The sequence below is a fragment of the Carlito syrichta genome, unplaced genomic scaffold (assembly GCF_000164805.1).
Source record: "Carlito syrichta isolate Samal-C Ts95f unplaced genomic scaffold, Tarsius_syrichta-2.0.1 Scaffold304199, whole genome shotgun sequence".
Taxonomy (NCBI): Eukaryota; Metazoa; Chordata; class Mammalia; order Primates; family Tarsiidae; genus Carlito; species Carlito syrichta.
This window is the reverse complement of record NW_007248295.1, coordinates 451,029-469,190: the sequence shown is the minus strand read 5'-3', so window position 1 is coordinate 469,190 and position 18,162 is coordinate 451,029. Positions and strand designations below refer to the sequence as shown.

General features: G+C 34.9%; 1 protein-coding gene across 1 annotated transcript in view; it reads left to right on the top strand.

Annotated features, from left to right (window-relative positions):
* The window catches only part of DGKB (diacylglycerol kinase beta), a gene marked incomplete at its 3' end in the record, with an annotated part of 571,138 nt that overhangs the window by 154,516 nt on the left and 398,460 nt on the right, over nt 1-18,162 (top strand). The window contains exon 3 of the mRNA XM_008059499.2: nt 15,902-15,978. Coding sequence (XP_008057690.1) covers nt 15,902-15,978 — 77 coding nt within the window. The remainder of the gene's footprint in view (nt 1-15,901; nt 15,979-18,162) is intronic.

Below are 18,162 nucleotides of genomic sequence, written 5' to 3'. Positions count from 1 at the left end.
AGAGAAACCTGATATTTTTGACACTTTCCATTTTACACTGCCTCTTCTTAGACTTTCTAAAATTTCAGATTTCAAGCAGAACAAATAGCCAATCAATATAGAATCTTCTTTATTCTTCTGTATGTGCTTGAACGAAGTGCATTAGGCTAAGCTCTTGCAAGGTAACATCAAAGTTTATCTAATTTCTTGGAATACTCTTTATTTAAATTGCTTTTCTCCACACCAAATCTAGCATTGGAGTGTTACTTTCTAGTGTTTCTCAGGTTCTTCCTATTCCAGAAATAATGTCAATAAAATTTTTCTATGGCTTATAAATCTTCTGCCCAATCATTCAGCCAGATTTTTACCTTGTCTTTCTACTCCTCCCAAGTCTATATGTGAGAATAAATACAGGAATGTAAAAGGAAGGATCGAAAGACAAGACAGCTGGCTGTCACAATTCTCGTATTTCAAGCTTGTTTGCAAAAGCTACACCCTCAGAAAAATGAACTTAATATCTAAGAGTTTTTTCACTTTGCAGTGAGACTACAGAAAGTGTGAGAGGCAGTGTGGATTCATGAAAACATTATTGTCTAGTATGAATACGCCTGCATTGTGATGTATGACAGGTTGCAAAACAAGAGAATTTCCCACAGATATAGGCAGGGATGATCTTTTTTATTTATGGCTGAATTACATATCCTGGTGATCTCATCCTTTGGTCCACTGCAAAATCCTCCCAGGAACCTTTTCTAAGGTAGAGGTAGTTTGAGCATGTGTTTCTGCACCCTTCATTACTGATTGCTTTACAGTTTTTATTGTAAACATTAGGATAGGACGCTTTACTTAGAGCAGCTAACAGCAGGACTGCACTGTTCTGCTTTAGTTGGACTTCCAATCCACTTGGTTAAATTCCACTGCTGTTCTTGGCTTTTCTTACTCTTGTGATCTCTTCATTACCTTCTTTGTGATTCTTTGTTTGAGTTACACATTCTTTCTTTGATTACTTTACTGAACTCACTGACTACTACGTCTACTTAATAAGTATAATGCATGCATCCCTCATTATCAGAATCAAATACATTTTTGAAAATGTTTTGAATATTGGGTTTTTTAAATAGTAGGGACAGGTATACCATTATTGTTAATAGGGAAAATAAGAATGTATTTCTAACCTATGAAAACAGCCAACCAAATTTTCACAGGTAGTAATAAATACCAAAACACCCATATAAAACATAACAAAAGCTTTTGCATAACATAAAACATTAAGGTACCAATTATTTAATCATATAACACCTAATTAGCACTTTATATGCTTATTAGTGCATATGTGTGCAACATACAATGATGCTGTCATGTGAAGCATTAGATAAAAATTACATTTTTCTTCTAAACAGAAACTTGAATAATAAATAACATGTTAAAGACACAATGAATAAAAAAAAACTCATAACAAAACAACATAAGGAAACAAAGATTTTGTTTTGATTTTTAAGCACTGAAGTTTTCCTGATTGAAATTTAGTAATGAAAGAAAGTGAAAGATTAGTCATTGTTCCTGCTTGCTGAAGGGAAAGAGTGAGGAGGAGGGAAGTGACAAGGGGTAAGGAAGGCAGGAAGTAAATGCCTTGAGTGTGGCCATGTCCAGATGCAAGGAGCCATCTGTTGTTAGGCATGAAAATAGTTTTCTCCCCTTGGCTCTCTTGACTCTGGAGATGGATAGCTGTCCACTGTCAACTGCCAACTGATGTCATAGACAATAACAATAGGAGAATTAAATTCACATTTTACCTCTGTTTGCATTCACTTTGCTTGTGTCAGTATAACTAGTGACATGGAGAGAATGCGATACTTCCCCTCATGTCATAATCACATACAGTTGTCTGATTTTTTTCTGCATAATCTAAAATGTATTTTAGAGATTTGCATCAAGTATGTATGGTTTCTCTTCTTCTAATTCACAACAAGAATTAAATTCAGCAAAAATTTTTTTTGTAATTGTGTTTCATAAAATCTATTCAACACTTTCACTGTCCAGTGTAGTAAAGTATGTCTCCACACTAGATGAAAATATCTGTTTTGTGTAACACTCTTCATTAAAAACGTTGAAAGTTTAGCAACAATCTATAGAACCATTTCTTATTTTCATACTTTTTTTTTAGTTTAAAGATGTGGGGTACTATTCAGGATTAGGTGTACAAGTGGACATTGTACTTAAATTATTGTTAGGTATAAGATTTTCTTTTTTGAAGCTCAGTTGATTAATTGAGTTTGTACTTGCCATCAGGATCATTTAATTAATCCTTTATCAGAACAAAGTTATCTCCATCAGCAGCCACTCCAGATACTGCAACACCAACATTGCCTTATATGCCTCCTGGGTTGCCAATACCTTTTGCCTGTAATAATAATGGCAGTATTAGGAGACTTAAAGATCACTTGGATATTGTCTCATAATCAATGATCTTAGAAGGATGTCTTAGGGTGACCTAGGATTCCATAATATTTATGACATTTTCCTTCTTTAATTTTTGCTGGAATTTTGATAAATGTGACAGAAAGCTTCTCTCATGAGCTCTACCCCCTCTTCATTTAGGCATTTCACTTTTGATCTGCTGCAGTACTGACAGTGATCCATCCTCTCCCTTGACTGCTCCTAGGCCACCACCAAGTATAGCGGTGGTAGTAAATCCAGGATATTTCTTTAAACAGAGAACGATTCCACTGGGTAGTATTCTCTGGGGAACTTCTCATTGGCCTGGTGGAGACTTTCTCAGAGCTGCACCACTATCTGAGTTTTTGCCACCCAATCCTTATCCTTCTTACCCCTTTCACAGGTGTTAGACCTGCTTCACAGCCTGAAGGTGTTCCTTGCCTACTTCTGAAAAGACAGAAAGGGAGAAGGCCATGAGAAGACAGGGCAGAGATTGTAGTGATGGGTCTGTAAGCCAAGGGTTGCCAAGAATTTCTAGCAGCTGCCAGAAACTGGAAGAGAGTTATGAAACAGGTTCTTTCTGAGAACCTCCAGGAAAAAATATCAATCCTGCTGGCACCTTGATTTCAAACCTCTGGCCTCCAGAACTATGTGAGAATAAATTTGTTAAGTTTTGAGTCACAAGATTTGGGGTAATTTTGTAAGTAGCCCTAGGAAACTAATAAATAACATTAGCTTACCTTTGGCAAATTTTATGTTCCAGGAATTTCTTGTTGTTGCTAAATGAATTTATGAGATAATATTTGTTATAAAAAATCCCAATGTCAACAAGACAGATAATTTTCTCTGTAGTATAAGCACATGGGTCAGAAGACTCTTGCCATTCACTGAGAGACTGCTGCAGACCCATTCAGAGCTGTTCATCCTTGATTTTTAGATTGTGCAATGTTTCATGGACCATAAATGTCTCCAACCATCTCACACTGGCTTTGTAACAAATATCCTTTACAAAACCATTATCCTTATCCATTTCTTTCTTTTACAGATCTTCAAAAATGTTTACACAATGTGGGACTAGCGTTGTTCTTACCAGGTGAATGTCTGAAATACAGCTAAGAAACATCAGAAATTCTCTCACTGAATAGCCTACACAATTAGCTAGTATTTGAGCAGGTTTTTTATTTAATAGCAAATTATGGCATAGTTTGCTGGAAGTTGTTATAACAAATATTCTAACATAATATGATTGTGAAAGATAGCATTTCATAAAAATTCACACCCTAGATTTCCCTTCTAACATTACGTGACAGGAATCTTCAGAACTAAGGAACATGTTTCATTTCTCCTCCCCCAAATGTTTAATACAAAGATTGATTGCCACACTGTAGGTAAAGTTCACAGCTTAATATAGTCAATTTAAGCTTTCAGAGAACTTGATCAAATCTGATTGTTTTTCAGAGTACTAAGTATAGTCCCAAAGATATTTCTAAAATATAATACCAGTGTCGATATAATACTAGTGTTGACATCATTGGGGAATTTGTCATGCTCAACATATTTCTTTCTGACTGGAATTTTTGCTCCTCCTTCCCTTTATTTCTCAGTATACCTGGTAGTGAAATTAGAAATATCCAAGTGTCTCAATATTAACTTGTGGTAAGAAAGTGGAATAAAGTTTGATGAAAGTAAAAATTAGAGATAGGAAAATTAGGAGGAAATATTTAGAAAGCATGGGATTGGGAATCCTTTTAAGTGTATCTGGGGATATTCATTATCGTAAAATCATTGAATGTTATAGCTGGAAGAGTCATTAAATATTGTTTCTTCTAACACCCTCAGTATTCGAGGGAGAAGATGGAGGTCATTTTTGTGATAAGACTATCCTATAGATCATCTAAGAGCTAAGATCTGGAAGCAGATCCCTCAACTGCTTCTAATTGTGTGTACAATTATAGCCTCTTTCTCACATCAAAGCCTTCACAGCCTCCTGAAGTATGATAAAGACGCATAAAGCCACAAGATAAATATAGCACATTTTCCTGAATTCTCATCTCGATTTAAGATTTGGGAACAGTATTTTGGAGTTTTATATTTAAAATATGTAAGACAATTATGTTGGCGATATAAATAGACTTTAGTCTCTTCATATTGCCTAATGCTGTGTTTGTTGGAAAATATACAGAGAGTGGATTCTTTTTATGCTCAGAAACTAATTGAAAACTTCAGTAATTTTGTATTGTCTTAAAATTGAATGTTATTAGTTTTGTAACTAGAGAATACAATATTGTTGCCAGAATGTTTGATTTCTTAGTAAGTGTTTTGCAACCCACATAAGAACTTAAAAATAAAATAAAATAGAAATGTCACCTTCTGAACTAGTAGTGCTTAAAATGTTTTGATAACATAACAGATTCAAAATTATAACTCATAATTTCATTTCATTAAATGTTTTGATTTGAGTACCCACAATGACTGCATTTAATTACATTGCCCACAAAAGTGAATTTCCCATAACAAAAAAACTAAACCTTTAACTTCAGTTTAAAACATCTTACATTACATTCTGGTTGTTGGTTCAAAATAGGAAATGTAAGCATCTATGTCGAAATGCCAAAGAAAGTGAAGAAAATTGATAATAATTTGAAATTATGGTTATGGAAAAGAAAAATGTCCCAGAGCTTTGTGTAAATCTGAGCACAAATGGTGATGAGGGTTTACAGCTAAGGGATATTTATTATGCACTGGGTTCTAATCTTAGCAACAAGTACAAATAAGTTATTATCAACCCCGTTTACCAATAACAATCATGTCACCACAAATAGTGAACAACAGTTAAGCGGCACTTGTCAATCTCCTTTCCCACTTAGGTGAACTATCCATGCTCCAAACTAAGCGGAACTTCTGCTGTGAGGAAGGTCGCATTCTCTCTTACCCACTAAAGGACAGTATTCTAGTGGTTTCCCTGTCTTTTCCCTTTATTTTCAATTTTTTCCATGTCCAATGGACCATTTCTATCAGCATACTGTTTTATTTTCTCTTTTCTTAAAAAAATCATCTTGACTCCACTTCTTGCAGTCCAGTTACTGCCTGAATTCTTTACTTCTGTTGCAGCAAATCTTTTGAATAAGTTTGCCTAGATTTACTAACTCTCATTCCTTCGTTTTGTTTTCCTTCAAATTCACTCTGATTGGGCTTTTGTCCCAACTACTGTTCTAAAACAGATCTTGAGAGAGGCATGATGACGTCCTTGTTGCTAAATCCAAAAATCTTGCTAAATCTGTTCCTCATTTAACTGGACATTATATGATGCTTTGCTTTCTGGACACATTGTTTTTCCTAGTTTTCTTGCTGTTTCATGACACATCCTTAGTCTTCCAGCAGGTTGCTTCTTTTATCCTAATACTTGAGCCACAGGGTGTCCCAGGACTGAGTCCTTGGTATCTTATCTATCTACTATAATCTCCATGTGATATCATCCAGATCTATGACTTTAAATATTATTTATACGTAAACAGCACTCACATTTAGTTCTTCAGCCCAGTCCTCTCTTCTAAACTCCACACTCATATATATTTACTTTCCTAATGGCTGCACTTGGATGTCTGATACATTAATTTATCAAATATAAAATGCCTAAGACTAAAACGTAGGACTCCCTACCTCCAAACAGGCTTCATTTGCGGGGCTCTTCACTTCATTTAGCGACAACTTTCTCTCTCTGATTGTTCAGACATGCAACCTTCAGATCTCTTGACACTTTACAGTCACAGCCTATAATCCACCCATCAGGAAATTCTTTTGACTCTACTTTCAAAATAATCCATTTTTCCTGCTTAACCTCTAACACCTTCATACAAGTCATCCTGTTTCTACACTGCTTTAATATAATTACTCATCATATTTGTTTTCTACCTTTTTGCACTAGTATACAAACTAAATGAGTAGGCATATTTTCTGAAGTGAAATATCTGAAATAGTTAGAACAGTACTTGGTCTGAAACCACTAGATGCCTTGGGAATATTTGAAAGAATATTAAGTAGTTATAACCACAGACTTTTATTTCTATTCTTTATCTCTGTATTAGTCTTGAAAGACCTAGTTATTCTATCTAAAGTACATAAAATCTTGTTTAGATTGGTTTATTAATTATTGCAAGAGTCAAATGTTAGCATTCTTTTTCAACTCCACATTTCTGAAGTCATGTTGGAGGCTTGAAGTGGGTATGGTCGGAATATTTACAACACAGCAACTGGCAGATGCTATAGTCAGCATCCTCATCTTCTTCAACATTTGTTAGCATTTGCCAGCACACCTCTGATCCACACCATAAATTGTAATTCTTAATTAAAATTATGTTTCCAATGCAAGTTTATTTTAAAGTATAGATGAGTGGCTCAAAGGCAAGTGTATGTTTTCTCAACATACTTTATTTCAACACAATAAAATCTTCACAAAAGTAGAAGTTATTTTAGGGATTTTTAATGTCTGTATAGGTTTTCTGACTGAATTAGCAGCTATTTTGTTTATCTAAAAAAAATTATTCTTACAAATATTTTGTCCAATGCATTGGACTGGAGTCATACATTAAAAAATTGAAGATAGATGGATGAAGAAAAAGAAAAATAATAGCAAATTCAGGAAGGAGTTCTGAGGATTGATGTTTAAGGGGATTATCAATGAGTAATAAAAATGAAAAAGAGAAATAAAATTTTATTCTGATTTTCAAATCAATAGTTATTTTGGAATTAGTTTTTTTTTTTTTTTTTCCAGATAAGTAGATACAGTTTCTGCTACGTGCATAAGAGTTTGCCCAAGGATATTATGGCCATTATCTTTTTTGAGATAACAATGATCACAGGAGTTTAGCAGGAACATGTAGAGAGGAAACTTGCACTCAGAACAGCTTAAAGGATTTGTCCAGAGGCCTGTGGTGAGCAGAGAGCCAGGCAAAACCTGAACAGAGGATTGAGTGTTTATTCATTTTTTTCAGCTTTCTTCAAGGTAGATATGTCATTAGAATATTCTTCTAGGATTTTTTTAAAATCCAGGTTTATAGATTTCAGTTAGCATATAAACTGCTACAATGCAATTATTATTTTTAATAATAGTTATGTATATCTTATTCATTCTTTGTACTCATTCTTACATAAGTAGATATGAACTTCTGTTTCTCTGTGACTAGTTCTCCAAATTACTTATTCTGTAGCGCTGTCAGTGTTTCCTTTCTACTGGTGACTACAATTTAAACAGAACCTCGTTTACATCATCTGGGGAATTGCATTTAATAACCATATCATTTTCTGGATCTGCTGAATTTCCAACATGCTGTTTTTGTTGTTGTGACCTGAGGTGAGGGTAAATAAAGCTTTAAATAAAATATCCTCACTCACGTGTGTGTCTTTTTTTTCCTGTAAAACAAGCTCCCTGAGCAGCAACCAGACAAGATATAAATTCATACATAAGAAAATGAAGCCAGACAAAATTTGCTGATTAACTCCTACTTTTCTTGTGCCTGTCTTTAAGGATCAAAGCAGTGGTGAATGCAACCTTAGCTGCATATTAGAATAATTTCAGAACTTTTAAAAAAATCCTCATAACTGAGCAGTCATGGATATGCAGGCAAATTTAATCTGCATCACTGTGTTTTGGGCCCAGATATCAGTACACTTAAAAAGTTACCCAGAAGATCTTAATATGGATTGAGGTTTGAATACCATGGAGTTAGACAAAGATAAAGCTCTATTTTGTTCATTTTAAGGACCACATAGTTAAGGAAAACTTTAATTATCAAATTTAACATTGTACTGAATACTAATAGGTTGTGGGTCCATTCATGCTAGCCAAGTATTTAAATCGGAAAATTCTTCTCTTTAAGCAATTAAGTTGCAGAGTCCCATCTACTACAAGGTTAACACAGTCCCTGAAAAGATGCTTTTGGCTGAGCACAGGTCAAGACTTCTGGGCCATGAGCCTCCTTTGTGATAAGAGGAAAAAGCTTCGTGCGGCGCCTTAGATTTTGAAGGAAACTTTTAAAAGCGCTGAACTGAAAGGATCCAAAGATGACTTTTCCATGGTCCCATTTAACATTAATATGGCATTAGTAGCCTCTCTCACTTTGTAAGAGCTATCATTCTTGTCTGGAAAATCAATGTTCCCACTGAAACTAGGTAACACAGCACTGTCTACTTTAGAAAATAAAAGACTAGACTCAGTTCTTTAAAAATGTGTTATTTATAAAAATGACAAATGCATTTTGTATGTTGGGTAGTCTTGGTATTAATAATTTAATATACGAGGTCCAACAATTAGGCTCGTGAACCATCCTAGAAAAAGTGCTACATGCCTCATTCTTGAATATCACTACCATCCCCTTCAAAGTACTCCTCTTGGGAGACTATGCACTGATGCCATTGTCTAGTCCACCTGTCAAAGCAATTTTGGAATTATTTTTCTGGAATGACTATCAGAGCTGTCACTGTTATTTGTTAGGGTCTGACAATTAAGTTCATGAACTCGCCACCATGTGCTTACCTTGGCAGCACTATACAAATAACTATATTGAAACACCCTTCCTACTCACCTGATCTGGCCCCCAGTGACTTTTTTCTTTACCTAAAGAGAAAGGAAATATTGAAAGGAAGACATCTCATGACATTCAGGACATCAAGGGTAAAACGACAACTGGTCTGATGGCTCTCTCAGAGAAAGAGTTCCAAAACTGCTCTGAGAAGTGAAGCAGGCACTGGCATAGGTGCATAGCTTCCCAAGAGGAGTACTTTGAAGGTGACTGTAGTGATATTCAGCAACAAGGTATGTAGCACATTTTCTAGGACGAGTCTGCAAACTTAATTGTTGGTCTCACATGATAGTCTTTTAACAGCAGCTATGATTACTATTTAGATAGCAACATTATTTGCCTTGTGTTTTAAAATATATTTACCTTCACAAATTTTAATCACTACTTTACACTCTGAGCTGTGTGGTTTTAACTGTGTGATAACTAGGTTCTTAATCAGATTTGTAAATTTCTACTGGTTCTTTTTCTGAAGTAAAGAAAATAGGTTTGAGTCTTATTCAAAAGTTTGAATCACTACATTAAACTCTTTTAGCTGCATGATTCTGGATAGGTGACCTTTCTTTAACCTTGACTTCTTCATGTGTTACATAAGAAAAATGTTAAAATTATTATGAGTTTTAAATGAGATAACACTTTGCAAATTCTAAAATTCTGTATGTATTCTAGCTATAGTTAATGATGTTAATAACACTCAATGCATAAATCAGATGTAGATTCTAAAAGTGTTATTATGGGAAGTTCAGGGAGGGTAAGAACGACCCAGTGTGGTTGAAGGAGGTACTGAGAGGTTTTGTGGAGATAGTGACTAATAAACTCTGACATACCTTATGTTTGAACTTCATTTGACATTGGAGGCAGAAAGAACATCATGAGCAAAGGAGGAACTCTAAAATCCCCTTTGGAATTGAATGACTGGCTGTTGAATTTAAATATGAAAGACATAGAAAATAATTACTGGTAAGTAGATTTGGATCATAATTTAGCACACCTGTGATGCCAAGAAGGTATCACCTGTGTGCTTCCATCTGAAGGTAACAGGACACTGGCGAAGAGTGATGATATGTTTAAAGTCATATTTAGGGCACCCAACATTTTGCTAGACAAGTATTGCAAGTTCCCTATCATTCTAATTTTAAGTATTAGAAAACTGAGCCACAGAGAAGTTAAAATATGCCCAGGGACATTCAGCCAAGAATTCTGGAGTCAAGATTCAAATCTAAATCTATCTGGCTTTAAATCTTCCCATTACTTCACTGGGCCTTTGAGATTAATCTGTCAATGTGTATTGAGTTTTTTTGTTTGTTTGTTTGTTTTTTAAATAAAGAGTCAGAGAGGCAGTGAAATCACAACAAAAGTACACTCATAATAAAACAGATGCCTAAAGAAATACGTGATCAACTAAAAGTGCTTCATTTTTAATGTAGCAATTTTTAGGGTCCATTAGCTATTTTCTAAATATCACCAAGTTCATTTTTAATTAATTCATTTTTATTTCAGAATAATGTAAAGGGAATTTAATTTTTCTTGAAAAATAATGTAAAATTCAGAACATTGTAAAAGTATATCATGATCTTATGTTGAATCCTTAAATGTACCTAGTTTACCTCATGACATTGGTTATGACATAACTTAGTCAAAATGAGAGGGTCACAGGGAGTGTGCAATTTAGGGGACTCCTGGAAGGACTCACATACCAGAGCACGTCTGCAGAGATAAGTCATAAGAGAAAATTTACCCCTCAGCTCCAATATTCATGTCCTCTGTTCTTTCCCAGCTCAGAACAAGGATGCTTGATGGATTTAAAAAACTCTCACTTTCAGGGTCAGTATCATTTTAGTACTTAGGTGAGTCTGATCGTGATGGAAAAGACAACCCAAAATGAACCCATTGTCTCAGCTGTGGTTGGTTATTGATGCTCTATTAAATTACTTCCTGGGAAGAGGGATATGCTAGTTAAAGGGCAGCAATTTGCAATTTGCATCCACTGCTGCTCTCCAAGTCTTCTGCCCTAGCTAGCCAAGCTAAGCTCAGATGCTTTTGGAATTAGCCCTGTTTTCAGAATTGCCCCAAGTCACAGCCATTTTTAGGGGACCCAGTTGTTTCTGCAGAGCATCTGTCTGGATCCCTCATCCCAAAGATTAAACTTGCTGTTTGAAACTGGCTACCCAGTCCTTCACTTGCCAATCAATCTGTATCTTTGTCCCATTGCAGATGTGGATAAACTGTGAACCGATCTTCCAGCTGGCAGTTGCCTGTGTCTGGCTGCCTGCCTGGATTTCTCAGCATTACACAGCTCAATATCTGTCACCATGGTCTTACTTGAGGCTCTATTATTAGTTGAAATAGGACTGAGACCATGTCTCACCTGCTATCTGTTCACCCAGATGTCACTTCCTTGGTATTTGTCTCATTCTAGAGGGCAAGTTAGACCCAGTCACAGATCCTCCACAGTGTTGTTTTGGACAGATGTAATCAAGAGTTGGCCCAATCAAAAAGACAGAATAGCTCAAAGGAAGAAATTTGGAAAAGCAGCAAAATTACAAAATAAGATAAATGTGTGTGTTTTCCTATGAAAGTGGGTAGAATACAGCAGAGGGAATTTCACAACCTGGTACAATTTTGGAATCCAAGTAGATATGTAAGACATGTAAGGGAACTTTGTTGAAAGTTAAAGATATCTGGAACTTTCTTGTGTCCATGCGAAAATCCTCATCTTTAAAAGATTGACTGGTAGAATCAAAGCTTCAGGCTTGGAGAGACTGAATCCAAGACTGGTATAGCTTATATTGAAATATTCTTAAAAGGAAGACCATTAGCTCAATTAAGAACCAAAAATGTCTCAATATGTGACTGTTCTTTCCAGGAATAGAAGAACAAGATAATCCTCCAGCTTCCAAACTAGACTGTGAAGTGGACGTGAGGTCATAGATAAACATCTTATAAGATGTTAGAACTGAAACTTGAGAATTGGAGAAAGAGCAAACTGAATTGATAGTGATTCATCTGAATATGAACTAGAACTTCTTAAGTTGTCTCAGACCAAGATCATTATTGAGCCTCAGTTCCTGGAAAAGACAGTCATATATTGAGATATTTTGGGATCCTGATTTAGCTCATGGTCTCCCTATGAAGAATATTTCAATATAAGTTATGACCAGTAAGTCAGTAAAATATGACAAATAATTTTAAGAACTTTTGCCTTCTTTGGGAAGGCAATTTATAAACAATTACTGAACGTGTTTTTTACACTTATGGAAACCTAAAATTAGAAGGTATATATTCAGACAGTATATCTAAAGTTGTGTGGGAGGCCTATGTGTAAAAAACCCAATTTTTTCCTCCCCCTTCTATTTTATCATTGGACTAACATATGGTTAAAACCAACATAGTCTATTAGGATATAATATTCCAAAATGTATGCATCTGTATGTGTGTATGTCTCTATGGGTATACATAGAAAGACGTATCCATATTTATAAATAAGAAGTAAAGGACATCTTGCTAACTTAGAACACTGCTTTATCAGTCACAAATAAGAATTTGGAAATAGAAGATCAGTTTCATGTCTCTTTTTAATATACAATTTGGTCTCTGTAGTGTAAGTTTCTCACAAGTTACAGTTCAAAGCGATTACTATAATTTGTTGTAATTTACAAATAGCTCTGATTAATTTAATCCCCAAATTTATTGCAATTCTATTGTTTTAGCTTTGTAATGAACTTGGAAATGTACAAAAATGAAAATATACATTTTCTGCCCCAGGGCGACCTACAATGTAGCAAGGGACATAACATCACAAAATAACTCTGAACATAGTACAGAAAGTGCTAGCAAAGTATAAACCAAAAAAGAAATACACAGGAGGCTGTACAGGCATCAAGCACACCACACACACACACACACACACACACACACACACACACACACACACACCCCAGAGACTCTCAGCAACAAACAGTCAAATCGTTGATTAAAAAATGGCCAAAAAAAATGTGTAACTAGCTAATACGCACATGGCAAGATGCTGAACATCATTAGTCATTAGCAAATGACTCATCAGATGCAAATCAAACCACTTCACATCCACTAGTATGGCTATCCAAAGAAACGTTGGAGAATAAGTGTTGACAAGGATGTGGAGATATTAGAACACTTATACATGGTTTGTGGGAATGTAAAATGGTACAGCAGCTGTGAAAATGTGGCAGTTCCTCAAAACATTAAACACAGAGCTAGTGTATGACCTCCCCAAAACTCTACTCTTAGAGATATATATAGCCAAGAGAATTGAAACATACTTTACACAAAAATGGTACACCTGAATGTTCAGAGCAGTGTTATTCATAATAGCCCAAACCTGGAAGCAACTCAAATGTACATCAGCTAATAACTAGATTTTAAAATGTAGATTCATAACAATAAAATATTATTCAGCTATAAAAAAGAAATGAAGCATTAATATGTGCTACAACATGGATAAGCCTTAAAAACACTATATTAATTGAAAGAAGCCAGATACAAAGGCAACATATTTATATGATTTCATTTATATGAAATGTCCAGAGTAAGCAAATCCATAGACACACAAAAAATAGGTTAATTAGAGTCACAGAGTGGGAAGAAAATGGGGAGTGACTATTTAATGGGTACAGAGTATCTTTTCAGAATGAAAAGAATGTAATGGAATTATTGGTGATGATTGTACAACATTGTGAATATACTAAAAGTTGTTAATTTGTACACTTTAAAGTGGTGAACTTTATATGATGCAAATTTTGTCTCAATTTAAAAAGCAATGCCTTACACACATACACAAATTCACAGAATTTGCAATATAAAGGGAGGAAATTGTACATTCTAAGTGAAAGTACAATGCACAAAATAATGGCATAGTATTCTCAATGGGCACTTAAGAGGGAGTTTTCTAACAGGAATTTTTGTTGTTGTTGAAGTCTTACTCTGTCACCTAGGCTGGAGTGCAGCGACACACTAACGCCACCGCAGTCTTGACTTGCTGGGCTCAAGAGATCCTTCTGCCTCAGCCTTCCAAGTAGCTGGAACCACAGGCACACGCCACCATGCCTGGCTAATTTTTTTTTAAATTGTCACAAATTGCCCAGGCTGATCTGGAACTTCTGGGCTCAGGCAGTCTTCTCGCCTCCACCTCCTGAAGTGCCAGGATTACAGGAGTGAGCCACCCTGCCCCTCTCTCTAACAGAATGTTTCAAAAGCCAATTTATAAATGGGTTTTGTTGGAAATGATTTTATGATAGATCAAATATAATTCAATCTTGGGGAAAGAGAGGAAAAATTGTATTCAAATGTGGGGGAACAATTTTCCATGCTCTGTTCTATGAAGAAAAACTGAAAGATCTACTTATTTCCCACATTTTAATTTTGCAATTATTTGCTTATTATTATTCAAATTCAATTCAGTATTTAGAATTATCTATATTTGTTAGCTGTTGGTTCCCTCTAGCTGACACTGTAATTCTGAGATTGCTTGATCAAAAAATTATATTTTATAAGTATAAGAGCATTATTTTAGCAGACTAAATGCATACATTTATATCACACTAATGTAATTAATTCCAATTGCAATAATATTTATATTAATTTTTTTTTGAGTTGGAGTCTCACTCTGTCGCCCGGACTGGAGTGCAGTGGCCGCTCCCGGCCACCACAGCCTCACCTGCTGGGCTCTGGCGATCCTTTGGCCTCACCCTTCCGAATAGCCGGAATTACAGGCATGCGCTACCACGCCCGGCTGATTTTTTGATTTATTGTAGAGATGAGTCTTGCTGCCCAGGCGGGTCTCAAACCCGCGGGCTTAGGCAATCCACTCACCTCAGCCTCCCAAAGGCGCGGGATTACATGCTGAGCCACCGAGCCCGGCTTATATTAATTTTTAATGACATTATTTGCCACATTAACATAGAATTTCTTGTCATCTAATATAATTAAAAGCCAAAAATTATAGTACTTTTAAAAATAATTTGTAACATTTTGGTAACATATCTAAACTTTACTTCTTAACTGAATAAAGTAAGTTTTAATTTAGTGTTGTTATATATTTTTAGAATATTCTTTCTAAAAATATCTGCAAAATACTAAAATCTAGACCTTGTTTCTGAGTGGACTCACCATTTAGGTTTAGCTATATATTTTATTTTTCTTACTTATCCAGCAGTGCTGTTATCTTTATTTTTATTTTTTTTTGTGTTGGAGTCTCACTCTGTCACCCAGACTTGAGTGCAGTGGCCACTCCTGGCCACCACAGCCTCGACCTGCTGGGCTCCGGTGATCCTTCCACCTCAGCCTTCCAAGTAGCTGGAACTACAGGCGCGCGCTACCACACCCGGCTAATTTTTCTTTTGATTTATTGTAGAGATGAGATCTCGCCAAGTTACCCAGGCGGGTCTAGAACCTGCGGGCTCAGGCAATCCACTCACCTCAGCCTCCCAAGGGCACAGGATTACAGACTGAGCCACCGAGCCTGGCTTTTTAAATGCAGTGATATATGAAAAATATGCTGTGTGAATCGTAAGAATTAACAAAGAATGCCCTTTTTTCTTTTTAAACTTAGGCTGTCTGTTTAGATGTTAGGTTATAAAACTAAAGGAAGAGAACATATTATTTATTCATTTGTTCATTAATTATATAATAAATAGGCAAGGGTCCCATTCTTGGGCAATACTCTTGGGTAAAATATACGTTTTTTCTGTTTACTTTGTTTCTTTGTCATTTCTTTTATAATTAAATAGCTTTTCAAAATTAGTAAAAGACATTTTAATGTTGATTTTTAAATTTAGTTTCTGTTGATGATTATTTACATCTTAATAGATCTTTGTTTCTTTGCAACCACATAGGCACGTATAAACAATTTGTGTGCTTTTTATTTTTTATAGATTCTACAAAGAAATTAAAGGATGTTCTTGAAGAATTCCATGGTAATGGTGTGCTTGCAAAGTATAATCCTGAAGGGGTAAAACTTCTTTTTCTTTATATCAGTTTCATATATATGCTTGGAAGGGGTATTTCTTAATGATGAGTTCTTAGAAATATGTATGTGTGTATAGACATATATACATATATATATGTGTATGTTTGTATATGCATACATATATATGTATATATGTGTGTATATATATCTCATGTACCATAAACCATTTAACCATTTACCATATGCCATAACATAGACAAAATGAAGTTCAGAATGAAATCCTATTCTGAAAGATATGTTAAATATTGTACTACATTTTTCTTCCAAAACATTTTACTGTGAAAATAACTTTTCTATATTGTGTGTTTGAAAGAATGTAGATCCCTTAAATACATGCCAAATACTTTTCCTAGACATCTGGAAACAGTATTAGATAAAAGGAAGAGAGAGGATACCTGGCTCTCAGTCTATGGCTTACACATTTTAACCCAAAATGGAAATTGGCATGGGGGTAGGAGGGCTACTACTCTCAGGGAATTATTTCCTTGACTAAAGAAAGGTTTTGTACTGAAAATAACTGGCCTATTATCTTAAGGAGCCAGCTTGTACAAAAAGAGAATTTCTTCCCCCTCATTTGTGTTTGACCTAGTACCAGTAAGCTTAAGATTTACTGAAATTCTTTCCTTATGAACACATTGCATGTCTTGTGAATTGCTTTTGAGCACCATACTTGAATAAATATTTTTCCTTTTCTAATTATTTGTTGAATAATTTTCCATTTAATGTTAATTGAGAGAGAGTACCTTTTAAACATTCCATCATCATTGCTGTCAGTGCATTTGTAGTTTTCCCAAGTGCTATTTGGGTTGTTTGGGAGTAAAAAGAAACTTCTCTTTGCAAAAGACCCTTTTGTTTGAATGTACTATCTAGATGGATTTGTTTGATAACTAAAATGCGATTTGTTTTTTGTTGTTTAGTTTTTGCATGTTTACAAGAACATGGTTCTTAGTTATCTTTCAATATTGTACTTCTCTGGAATTTCTAGAACTTAATTTTAGTTATCACAGCCCCATCTCTCATCTCCAACCTCAAACATTCATATTGTTTTAAAATTTCCTGTCAATAATACTCATAGCTATTTTCATGTCATATGGTCTTATTCTTTCTATATTCTGATAAACTATTTTTAACTTTTAAGACTCTTTAATGTAAGATTTATTTTCTTTTTTAAAACTAGAATTAATATTTAGTGCCTATAAATGATGGAGAAAATTAAGGCAATTTAAAACCATTCCCGTTTTCCACATTGGAGAAAAACATATCTGGTCTACGCTTCTTTCATATTTTATTTTCGAAGTTGCCATAGAGTAAGAGAAAAAAGTTGGCAGGTAAACTTGTAAAAGTGAGAATCTCAAAGTCCAAGAAAGCAGAGTAGGAGAAGTCAAGTTGAATCGTTGCACTGAATTGCTATAAGAAACAAAAATGTCATTAATATTTATATTCACAACAATACTTGAAACATGCATGCATATCTAATTTATATACAAAGATAAAACCTGGTTTTTCTCCCTAATGATCACTGCTGGCTATAAATTCAATTGAAAGGAGATTTTGTTTTGAAAACAGACCTTTTGCTTCAATGATTTCTTATTTAAAAGATTCTCAGGACTTAGTCTTATTGATATCGTATGTTTCATGAGGATTATTAGTCACTGTATACTGGACTTATTAAGGTAAGGAATACTGAATTTATTAAGGTAGGAATCTAGTAATTGAGATAATTACTAGATTCATTATTAGACACACAAGTTATGTCATCTTTTTCAATAATGAATTGTCTTTTCATAATGTATATAACTGCTATTGAAATACATTGGTAAACTAATGGACAGTTGAAAAACAAAAAGCTAGATCTTATTATGACCCAAGAACAATTCTAATTTAAGAGTGAAGCCACTCTCTGATCTTACTTAATCCTGATAGCAGCTTTCCATCAGGAGAAAAATTTTAAAGTTTATATGACTCTTTTAAAAACTAGTGAAGCTGAGTGCAGTAGCTCATGTCTATAATCCCAGCACTTTGGGAGGCAGAGGAAAGAGGATTACCTGAGACAGGGTTTTGAGACCAGCCTGGGCAACTTGGTGAGACCTCGTCTCTACAATTAAAAAAAAAAATAGCTGAGTGTTGTGGCATGCCTGTAGTTCCAACTACTTGGAAGGCTGAGGC